Source organism: Carassius gibelio, chromosome A8 (genome assembly GCF_023724105.1).
Source record: "Carassius gibelio isolate Cgi1373 ecotype wild population from Czech Republic chromosome A8, carGib1.2-hapl.c, whole genome shotgun sequence".
Classification (NCBI taxonomy): domain Eukaryota; kingdom Metazoa; phylum Chordata; class Actinopteri; order Cypriniformes; family Cyprinidae; genus Carassius; species Carassius gibelio.
The window spans coordinates 18,637,023-18,649,381 of NC_068378.1; the positions used below are offsets into that span (position 1 = coordinate 18,637,023).

The 12,359-nt window shown below is 38.5% G+C and overlaps 1 protein-coding gene across 1 annotated transcript in view; it reads right to left on the reverse strand.

Moving 5' to 3' along the window:
• LOC128018752 (uncharacterized) overlaps positions 1–12,085 on the reverse strand; it is a 33,122-nt gene extending 21,037 nt beyond the window's left edge. Inside the window, exons 1-2 of the mRNA XM_052604491.1 lie at positions 11,940–12,085; positions 11,014–11,063 (exon numbers count right to left, since the gene is read on the reverse strand). Coding sequence (XP_052460451.1) covers positions 11,014–11,063; positions 11,940–11,941 — 52 coding nt within the window. The 5' untranslated portion in view covers positions 11,942–12,085. The remainder of the gene's footprint in view (positions 1–11,013; positions 11,064–11,939) is intronic.
• Positions 12,086–12,359: the final 274 nt, after the last annotated feature.

Below are 12,359 nucleotides of genomic sequence, written 5' to 3' on the forward strand. Positions count from 1 at the left end.
CAGCAAATCAGACCGTAGCAGCACAGGCACCGCCTGCTGGAACAGTGATGCACCACAAGGACCGGCACCAGTCGTCATCTATCTCAAGACAGATCAGCCAAACAACAGGAGCTGGAATAGACAACAACAAAAAGGACGTGGGAGAGGAAGATTTAACAACAATCAATAAAAAGTTGGTGGCCTTCCAGGAGTATGTTGGGGATGCTATCAGCCTGGACACAGCAGAAGAGACTGCCCCATCAATCCTTGGCAACAGAGCCAGCCAATGGCCCCAGGAGTCCACTATGGACAACGACAAGTGCAAGCTCAACCTCCAGGCCCTGTTAACCCATGGCGTGGACCTGATCAAGGCTATTAGGGCTGCCCAGAGAATCCTACTGGGCGGAATCAGCTTCCAATGATATCTTGTGATGCTGATCAAGAACCAATGCTGCAAGTTAAAATCGAAGAAAAACCCATTATTGCCATGCTTGATACAGGGGCAACAAACTCCTGTTTAAATCCAAGATATGCCTTGCCCCTCCCAATGTCTGGAAAATATATAAAGACAGTAGGATTCTCGGGGACAACTCAGTTACTTCCCATGACTGCCCCTGTAAGCATAAGCCTGAAAGACACTGAAATAAGGATACCAATCTTAGTCTCAGAATACACACTTGTTAATTTATTAGGCAGGGATGCTATATGTAAACTAAAAATGCAAATAGGGTGTACACCAGATGGAATTTATGTAGACGATAGGGCAATTAGACAAATTAATGTTTCATCATTACAACAAACACAAGAACCATGTGCTAACATATACAGTACTGGTTAGGTGATCTAAAGGAAGATGTAGAAAAAAAAAAACAATTAGCAAATGGGGAAGATAAATAAGAGAACAGCTTTGTGAACCAAGTCCACCAAAAATTGAAAACAAAGACCCAGAATTTGTTAGAAAACATACAAGGGTTGGAAATCCCCATGAACTCGCAATACATAATAGTAGGACCATAAGGTTAAGCTCTGCAGATATATAAAGAAAAATTAATTGATGAATGGTTAGAAGTGCCAAACTTGATTCCTCATGTTACATTGTATGTAAATAAAAATTGTGTTTCTAAAGACTTAGGCCCCACGATGAAACAAGCAGAAAAAAAAATCAACTGGGAAGCCACAGAAAATCCTTTAATTTTCCAATCAGCAGATTAAGTGTATCTAAAAATTTTGTGTACTACTCCAATGATGGGAGTCCCCAGAATGGTTATGAATACAAAAGTTGAGCCAAAGGTTAAAAAAACATCAAACAAAGCAAACTGAATTGAGAAATGTAGAAACATGTACCACCTGAATTATGGTCTCAGCATGACATAGATGTGGGATTAGTAAAATCAGATAATCCAGTTAGAATAGTGCTTAAACCAGGAGCTAAGATACCCAGAAAGTTACAGTACTAAGCTACCCAGAAAGTTTCAGTATCCTTCAAAACCAGAAGAAGAAAAAAAAAAGATAATTTGTTGATCTGTTCTACGACTTTGCCACCAAGGCTCAATTAAAGGTCTTACTTGGCTGAAGGGGGACATAAGGCATCTAAAGAAAAACTGCAATATTGCTTACCGCAAGCTGAGTAATTAGGACGCACAATTTCACATGGGATGAAAGCTACAAACAGTGGAATAAATTAATACTTTTTTGGGAATGACAGGTTTTAGTGCAGACTGGATTCACAATTATTCAATCAAAACAGTTCCACTTAGAGCACTAAGAAAACATGGGCCATTAAAATATTAAAGGACCTTTGATTATTTGAGGATTACTGATGCATGAACAACATTTGAACCATTAACGCAAAAAAAATCCAAATTGGCTTTGGCGCTCATATGAAGGTCTATATTGGTTACAATACTTATACGTTTTCCCCAAATTCGCATCATGGAAGATCAATTAGAAGCAATTGCAGATTACTACTGGGTATGTGTGAAAAAAAAAAAAGAGAAAGAGCCTCACGAAAAGACTGGAAAGGTAATGTACCAGAGTAAGACTGTTACAAGGGTTAACAATGATTGAAGGAGACTTAAATGAAGTTAAGCAGCCGCAACTAAGGTGACAGAGATAAAAGAGCCTATGAAGCAGATCCAAATCTGTACATAGATTTAATTGGCCAACCAAGAAGAATACCAAGAGCAATATAAAGCTAGATAGTAAATAAAATCTGGATTTGAGTCTATAGTTGAATGACTAGCCCCAAATAAGAACACAGAGAGGATAAATTATATTTACTACAATCAGCAGAGATTCAATAATTACATTGATGATGCATTGAAAGCCCTGGGAGAACAACTGAGTCCTACAAGTAAAATGGTATGGCAAAACAGACAAGCACTGAACTGGCTTCTGTCTGAAAAAGGAGATGTATGTGTAATGTTTGGAACTGACTCATATACTTATATTTCAAATAGTACAGCTCCAGCTGGATCGTTCACCAAAGCTATGGAGAAACTGGAAAACCTGAGAGAGGAAGTGGCCAAGAACGCTGGAGTAGACGTGCATACTTGGGATTGGTTTAATTTACTTTTTGAGTCTTGGGGACAATGGTTAACTAAACTGGGCATCAAAATAGGCATTGTTGTTGTTGTGTTTCTTTTGTTGTTCTGTTGTATTGTGCCTTTCATCAGATCAATGCTGGCCAGTGCTGCAGCCAAACAGATTATTAATGTGTCAATGAGACCAACTGGAGTGGACATTGGATGTACCAACGTGCACATTGGGACCTGGACTGGATGAACTGGATGAATTTGTGTGAAACCTTCCTGAAAAACAATGGAGTGGTAGGGAAGGGGTGCCTTTTGTTTTCTATTTTTTAATTTTTATCCTGTATTGTAACTTTTGATAGAGTGGGAGTCAGTATCTTCATTGTATTTTCATTTTCTTATTATGTAGTAGAATTAGAATACTTGGATAGAGTAGGCAGGAAGTTAGATGGTGTTATTGTATTTTATTTTGCCATATGCCCCTTCCTGAAGTTATTTACTCCTTAAGTCATTTATTTCTTAAGTCACTTATTATCTAATCATTTATTTTAAAGAACATCTTAGGAAAGAAAGGGGACGCTGAAGGTGTTAAGCAGGTCATTGTCCGAGTTACGAGGCAATGCAACCAGAAAAGGGGACGATAAAGAAAGATTGCATATTTCCTTATTATTTGAATGTAACCTTCATTTGTTAGTATATAGTTTGTCCTTTTCAACACTGGAAAAGTCTTTAAAGTTTGAAAAGAAGAAGGGATCGACGAGCACCTCAGTGCTTAGCAACATGAGTAGATTCAACTGGAGGTTTAAAAACCCACTATCTACTCCAACACCAGATAGCGCTGAATGGCAATGAAAGTTGCCTGAGCTCCTCTGGCAACGAAGGACAGCATCACCAGATAGAGCTCCAGGCTACCGGAAATGCTTGGAGTTCCTCTGGCAGCGTGGGATGAACCAGTGTACAATTTATTGTATTACTTTGTTTTTACTAATTTTGATCATTTGAATCATTCATATATTCTACATAACCATGACAACCATGGGCAAGGCTAAGACATCTCATGCACATGCTTTAATACACATTGTTGATTTGTTTTGATTCATTTGACCCCCAAGAATGTATAGATAGGGAAGCAGATTCTTTTACTCTTCTCTAGTCAATTGTGGGGAGAGATATTTGGATCTAACGTCCTCTGGAGTGCAACAACATAAAGAAACTATTTGTTAAGAGGAAATGGAGGACCATTATTGGTCCATAGATGGACAGAAGGAGAGGTGGACTTGTGGTGTTGTATTCTACGCAAAGGGCTTAGTGGTGAGACTTGGTAAAGTCTCAGAGGGGGGAATATATTGTGTTATTCTTTGGTATTACTCAATACAAATGTGTTATTCTATGTTATTTACTTAATTTGGTATTATCTTACTTATAATATTATGCATAACTATGACAGAAAGCAATATACTGATCAATATGCTGAATTATTCCCAAATACTGGTTGTCATGAAAAGGGTCAGGTGTATAAAAGCCCTCCCATAGGGCAGTACTAGTAGTGTTGAACAGGATTGGACATAAAAGACCTCCCACTGTGAGGTCCTGGTAATATTCCACTAAGTTGTATCTGTGAACTAAACTGACCTCTGTAATGCACCTGTGAACTAAAATAACCCTGAGAATTTTGGGTGATTTCCAAGTGTTGACATCAGTGGTAAACGGACTTGGAGGGATGTCTCACGTGACCATAGCCAACCAATAGGGAGAGATTGTTTAATTGTTGATTTGGCCGAATTCCATCATTAAGCGATAAGGGTTGGCAAACTTGGCGGGCAATGCCAATTAAAAACCGGAACTACCAAATAAGGTATGGAGATAGAGGTATAAAATGAGTGCATGGACAGACAGAAGATTCAGATGCGGCGGCCGTCATCTCAGCTTTGTATCTTTGAGCAATAAAGTCTATATTCTGACACCTGGAGCCCCGTCTTCCGAGCCTTATTTATTTGACTGAAGAAATTCATCATCAGCCCTAAGACACGACAATGTTTACTTGATGGCTCCACTTTGGTGGAGTGTGGGAGAGAGAGGTCCGCTCCGTCAAGTCTGCACTTTACACCTGTGTGGGGGCACAACCTGTTCATGAAGATGTCCTTCTCACTGTTCTCCTGGAAGTTGATGCAATCCTCAACTCTAAACCATTGGGTTATGTAGCTGCCGACATTGCGGATATCGACCCTGTGACGGCCAATAGTCTGCTTATGGGGCGGCCCGATGGATCTCTACCCCAAGTGGTCTATCCTGAGACGGAGCTCCTGAGTCGCAGACACTGGAGGCATTCACAAGTTCTTCCACATCAGAGGAAATGTATTAGAGCTGAAACAACGAATCGATTTAATCGATTAAAATCGATTATTAAAATAGTTGTCAACTAATTTAGTAATCGATTCGTCGCTAAATAAATTTTATTTGCCATAAGCGGCTCATTTCGTGCATATTTCAAATCTGCGGTGACCAAAGTGTGGCAGTAATGAGCCACCGGAGGTTTTACTCGGCCAGTACAGCAGATGAAGTAGCGAATAGCCAATAGCTGGCCTCGTTTTATGTCACGTGCTTTCCGAACAGCGTCTCTGCAGCATTCAGCAGGAAGTGGGAGTACTTTACTTTGAGCCTTCAAAATGAAGAGTAACCTGTAAACTCTGCACTACTGAACTGTTTAAGGGGCCGTTCACATATCGTGTCTTTTGCGTGCTCAAGTTCGTTATTTCCTATGTAGGCGCGCAGTATGCACTCTCAAAATGGAAGCGACGCGGTCGCGACACGCACGCGGTGCGATGCGCCCGTTTTTCCAGGCGCGTCCACACCGCATCGATTTATCCTTTGCTGAAATTTCCGGGTCTTCATGGAGAGGGCACGTCATGGAGAGAGCACGTCATGGTTGCTTAGCAAAGGCAGCTGCCTCAGGGGCGCTTCTGCCCGAGCGCTTTGGAAAGAAGGAGAAAGCGGCGCGACTAGCGTTTTCCACACGTTTTTAGGTGCGATATGTGAACGGCCCCTAAAAAATTTATTTGTGCAGATTCTCCAGTACAAGGTTGTTTGCAAATGTTTAGTCGTAAAAGCTGATAACATTGCTTTTTAACAGTTAACATTTAAAGCTTTACAAACATGTTATGTGATCAGTTTGTCGTTTACCAGTTCATAATTCAGACTTGCAGCCTAATTATGACTGAATGAGAGAGGTAAATGTTTGAGTATATTTAAAATGCACTTCTTTTCTAAGTATTCACTGCTCTTTTTCACACAGCAGGTTTTTTGTGTGTGTCCCAATTTTTTTTTTCTGGACAACCTTCTGATGGATTTTACTTTAAATTGTGAGTTCCATTCAGGTTTCATGCCATTGGCACTTTTTTTCGAAGGATTGTTTACAATTTCACAGCATAAGCTATAAAGCTTTTTCCCAGTAAATAATAAAATACAATGTACTGCAATTTTATTCTGTTTTATCCTTATACTTCGTGAAAATATGTTCTCAAAGATTCCTTAAGCTTTGTTTGGGATGTTAAACTACTTTAGGAGCTCTAAGGACTGCCATAGTGAAAACAATATTTGAAATCTCCTTGTGAATTTTGCTAGAGTATGGGTCAGTGTTTTGATTGCAGAAGAGTTCGACAAAGGATTACTAACATAATAAAACAACTCCAGGTATATTTTTGATGAGCATATGACAATGCAAAATGGTTAAAATCTCTTAAAAATCTATGCTGAATGATAAAGACCCTTTATTAAAAATTTACTTGGGGAAAAAATGGAAAAAAACTAAAATATAAGTACATAAACCGATTAATCGTAAAATTAATCGACAGATTAATCGATTATCAAAATAATCGTTAGTTGCAGCCCTAAAATGTATACACGACCGGTAGTTCGGTTGGTGATGTTGCCAGCTCTCCCGTTGGGGGAGGATGATGCCTCGGTGAGCCCCCCTCAGCCTGACCAGAGATGTATAGTAACGAAGTAGAACCACTTCACTACTGTACTTAAGTACTAAAAGGCGGTATCTGTACTTTACTAGAGTATTATTTTTTTCTCCTACTTCCACTTTTACTTCAGTACATATTTTCACTTTAAAGTTTAATACTTTTACTCTGATATTTTTTTTTTATGTGCTGCATCGTTACTCGTTACAATTATAAAAATGTTACGAATCATTCCATTACAAACCCACATTACCACTGCCAGAACTGAAAATGGCAGGTTTGATGAAGCTGGCACATCACTGAGCGAAGACTGCACGTGCTGACTGAACTGCTGTGAAGAGAGAGATGAACACCGAGCCGAGCCAGATAATGACTCGTTCACGAGTCAAGAACCGGTTGCATCGGTTTTCGGGATCACCAGTAGTTCTTTCTGACAGTTCGATTCAATAAACCAGTTGAAGAAAACAGTTAACCAATTCTTTTGCACTCGACGTAATGGCGTCATTGGCGCTGACTGCAAGCCTCCAAGCCTTCGGTTTACCTGGGCTCATAACATTAGCACAGAATTCGGTTCACGAATCGGACGCGTCTGACAGAAACGGTTCTTGACTCGTGAACGAGTCAGTCTGTTGTTCGTTATCTGGCTCGGCTCGGTGTTCATCTTCAGTTCTCTCTTCACGTCAGTTCAGTCAGTGTACTGTGTGAGTAAATGTATTACTCCGGGATATTGGTTTGTTTTAACTCAGAGGGAGTGTCAGACACATTAAACAAGTTAACAGCTTAAGTCATTTGTGGATTAATGCTTATTGGAGACGCGAACCGTTTAAAACGATTCAGTTCGATTTGGTGAACTGTTTAAAAAAGATCCGGTTACATCGAATGATTCGTTCGGGAACCGGATATTACAAACTGCTCTGTTTTTAACTGTCTTACAACAGAAACGGAAGAGAAGACAATGCTGAATAAAGTCGTAGTTTTTGCTATTTTTGGACTAAAATGTATTTTCAATGCTTCAAAAAATTCTAACTGACCCTCTGATGTCACATGGACTACTCTGAAGATGTTTTTCTTACCTTTCTGGACATGGACACTAGACCGTACACACAGCTTCAAAGGAGGAACTGAGAGCTCTCGGACTAAATCTAAAATATCTTAAAACTGTTTTCCAAAAATAAACGGAGGTCTTGCGGGTTTGATACAACATGAGGGTAAGTTATTAATGACATCATTTTGCAAATTGGGCGAACTAACCCTGTAACCGTTTTTTGTTTACAAAAAGTTAGTCAAAGGATTTGTGATTGTCCTTTAGGTTAATCATAGTAAAAACATAGTAAAAAAATAGTAAAAACAATATGTTCAAACTTTTGACTACTTTCTTTAATAACTACATAACACAATACTTGTACTTTTACTTTCAGTACTTGAGTAGTAAATTTTAAAATAGACTACTTGCAATACTTAAGTACAAAAAATTTTGAATACTTTAGTACTTCTACTTAAGTGTGGTGCTTAAAGAGCACTTCAACTTCTACTCAAGTCACTTTTTTGATAGAGCACTTGTACTTTTACTCATGTCTGGATCTCTAGTACTTTATACATCTCTGAGCCTGACTGATGAGCCTTTAATGGAAGCAAATGTGCTTGCACATTTGGAGGCGGCTGTAAAAAAGGCTCTGACGTTTCTGGGTGCCTGTCGCCTTAAGACTCTTCTTCGGTAGTTATGGGGAGGAAGTGTGTAGCTAGTGTGTTGGTTATCAGGGTTTCTGCATGGTTTAATCAGTCAAATTTAAGACTTTTTAAGACCTTTCTATGACTATTAGCATTTGAATTTATGACCTACACGAATTACGATAAATAACTTCATTCTTTGAATGAAATGACTTTCATTGATAGTAAACAAGTTTCATTATTTAAAGAGTTATTCTATTATTTCTTAAGATTAAGAAACTGAAGCTTTCGCATTCTTTTTCTTGAGTATCAAGAACACAGGAACACTTAACAATTGTAACATTGTAAAGTAACATTGTAAATTAACTATTATTTTATGGCATTACTTTCCAAAATAACAAGTGTTATTGGTGTTTGGTCACAGTATTCAACACCCACAGTCAGGGACGTAGCTGCGGTCAGCGGGGACCCGGTGAAGGTTGTACCAGTGGGCCCTGTTTGAAATTGTTTAATTTGTATATTCGTTCATTTTTATTTATTTTTGCTATTTACACAATGTTTACAACTTTTTCAAGTTTGTATGTGTCCAGGTATAGAATCCAAATAAATAGCACTGGATAGTCTTCAATGTAAAAATTAAATATACAATCAAACCAAAATTTATTCAGACACCTTGAACATTTATCACATTATTACAGTTTATTTGCTATTGCTTCAAAAATGGTTATAAAATGACAATAATTTAGAGTTAAACTCTGTCAGAACAAATTTGTCTTGATAATGTCATAACTTTGATAGATGGATTACAATCAACCAAAACTACAGACAACTGTTATTATGACAATATTTACACTACCATCAATACTTTGTTGACCAATTACCAAGCAATGCTTAATTTTGTTCAGAATGTGGTGTGAAAAGGTTGCATTAGCAATTCAGAAAAAAAAAACAATGCATGGTGCTTTATAAGATGCTGAATATTTTTTGTTCCCAATTTTATATATAGATAGATAGATGAAATATTTATATCTATCTATTTCACTAGTAGTTCACTGTATGAAGATTCTTTGGGTATAATATGTCACAGTTTGCTTATACTCACTTACATAAATGTATTAGTGTCCTGTACCTATTGGTAAAATATGTATATCAAAAATTATATCTAGAGTCTGGATAATTTTTGTTTTGACTGTGGATAAATTCTTGTTAAAACTACAAAGTAATGTAGTCAAGAGCAGTGAGTGATTTTTCTTTCATTTTCTTGGATTAACATTACAGCAGCTAGTAGCTAAATTAGGCGCAATCACTTTAAGAGACGAAAACGCATCTTTTTCCTCAACTGTTTACTTTCACTTAAGAAATAACTGACAAATAACTGAAAAGAAAAAGTTTTTTCGAGCATAATATCCAAGGCGGGTATTTGACATATTTTGTATGTATTTGTCGGCACAAGAGCAAAAAGAAGCAAATTCGGTGTACAGGCGTTTTGAGACGCCTTTCCTGAACACCAGAACACTGCGGTACTGAATTGGGCTCTTTCACATCCTTTTGTTTGTTCAAAACTGCGATTAGTATTTGTTCGTTCATGTGCAGGAGGGACTGTCCGTGATACGCGGCTCTCTCTCTCTCCGCACCGAACACAGGTACTCGGTTCAGCTTTTCCGCGTCTTGTGTTTGGATGCTTGATACCGATTGTTAGCGACGGGCTTGAGCCAGCTACTAAATGCACCACCTTCGAGCCATAGATCGAGGTACATTTTCCCATTGTGATAGTCAGGATGATTTCAATTAAGCTAAGCAGTGACTCAGTATAATACATAGACAGTAAAAGAAATGGACACAGCGACCCCATTGGAACTCAATTGAGACAAGTGAAGCCCATTTTTAGCATTTTTTAGCACTTCCGTTTCTGACGCGCAGACTCAACGCAGCAGTAACTTCCAGGCATGGTAAAACAGTGCAGAATTGCGAGAACCTCCTCTTAACAACACATGTAAACAATCCTGTTTCGCCGCCGGTATCCTTCCAACATGGCGGAGACCGTGATATCAAGGGAGGGGCTTTGTGCTATGACGACAACTTCTCATTCTCAATAGGAGGTGAAGCTATTATGTGAAGGAAATAATATCCTCATTATGTAATTGTAGATTATGTTTAAAGGGACATAGCAACGTTTATTGATATATTTATGTTTGATGATCCTGATTTGTATTATTTGTGTGGATTTATTATTTACGTTGCATAGTAATCAGTACCTAATGGTGATTTATTTGTTTCTTATCAGACTATAATGACAATGCTGGACATTGGAATGTTCTGATGAGTACTGCTGGATCTCAATACAGTTAATCAAAGAAATGACATCTCCTCGTCTTCATTCCTGTGTCCTGATCGATACACTATCCTGTTTACTGGCTAAAAACCCTAGATGAACTAGCCCTGCTAGAATACCTCAGTAGCAATGTGTGTGTGTGTGTGTGTGTGTGTGTGTGTGTATTTGCATATATATGTGTCTGTGTGTGTGTGTGTGTGTGTGTGTGTATATGTGCATATATGTGTGTGTGTGCGTGTGTGTTTGTGTGTATATATGTGTGTGTGTGTGTGTATGTGTATGTGTATATATGTGTGTGTGTGTGTGTATGTATATATGTTTGTGTGTGTGTGTGCGTGTAAATTAAGGCAACAGGTAGTCAATGATATCAGAAGAGACGAGATATAGTATAAATCTGAAGCAGATATATCAGTGCAGTTGCAGTGAATTCCTGAACAGTGTTTAATGAATGAATGAACTGCACAGATACCCAGTGATGCAGTGTGTGTTATTTCTGTAATATGATTGTAGATTTCCATCATCAGTCACAAATACTCACTAAACTGAGCGCTGTAAGTGATCAAAACCAGCAGCAGCAGCAGATTCACCCTGATGAGAAACACAAGAGATGGAATGGGACAAACAGACTCTAGAAAGATTAACAGCAAACTCTAAACATTCACTTTCACTTCTGTTGAAGATTTGTACATCTAAACAAATATCCAATGTTTTTACTTAAATCTCACTAAACATGCCGTGGTTTAGACATACAGAATGTAAAACTCGAGTAGAACTTATGATTTGGTTTTATTTGTGGTAAAACAATGTTTTTTTCGTAAAGTATATCTATGGAGGACGAGTGCAGTTAAACCAGGAAACATGTTGATAAAGTCAAGTGTTGCCAGGTCCACGGTTTTTCAGCGGAATTGAGCAACTATAATTATGTTACTTCGGGTTGAAGTGACCCCAAAAACATGATATTTACCCCCGATATGTGTTTTGGTCTCGTTTTGAGTTTTTTGGCGGAGTTTTTATTGGGGGGGGGGACCCTCCCTGAACAGCAACCCTCCCTGAACAGCAAGAACTGATGAATCATCGAGTGAAGACACGGTGTCAACATTCATCTTTCTCATTAAAAACTAAAATTTTTGAATTATTACATTTTTATACATTACTAAAGTGTATCTCATCCTCAGATTGAGAATGGTCCAGATTCAGTTAAACCCAAAGTCCCAATACACAAGCAAGAGCTTTTAGAAGTTATTTTTTCTTCACCGATCCGAGTAATCATGGTTAACATTTATATTAATAATCCCACTGTAAAATTATAATCATAATCATCATCGTATCCACAGTAATGTTCATACAAAAGAAACAGACAATCCTTCACTAGGTTTAGTTTTCCACAAACACAAAAACACTGCTATTACACAAAACACAAAAGTTGTCTCTGTATTAAAAACAACAACAACAACGAATACGTACATGATAAATTTTCTGCATGTATGTTTCACAACTGTACCGCCAGGGATTTGTCGTTTACAAGTAGTACCGCTCCTAAGGGGGTTTCAACACCGAGTACCGGGGCTAAGCTGGTTGCACGAGGCTGTCTCCAGCTACTCTATCGCCAGTTCCTTATTCGCCGAGCTATCCGTTCCACCTTAAAAATGCTGTACTGACTTGCTCGGCATTGGTGGAAACGCTCACAAAAACGTCATATATGTTTATGCAGTGGGGGAAAACAAACCATTCGAATTAACGCGCTGAGACCCTTATATGGCGCTTGATCTTTGGGGGAAGACGCGGCCTAGTTGTTAGAGAGTATGAGTATGACCCTAGGGCAGTGGTCCCCAACCTTTTTAGCACCAAGGACCGGTTTAATTTCAGACAAAATTTTTACGGACC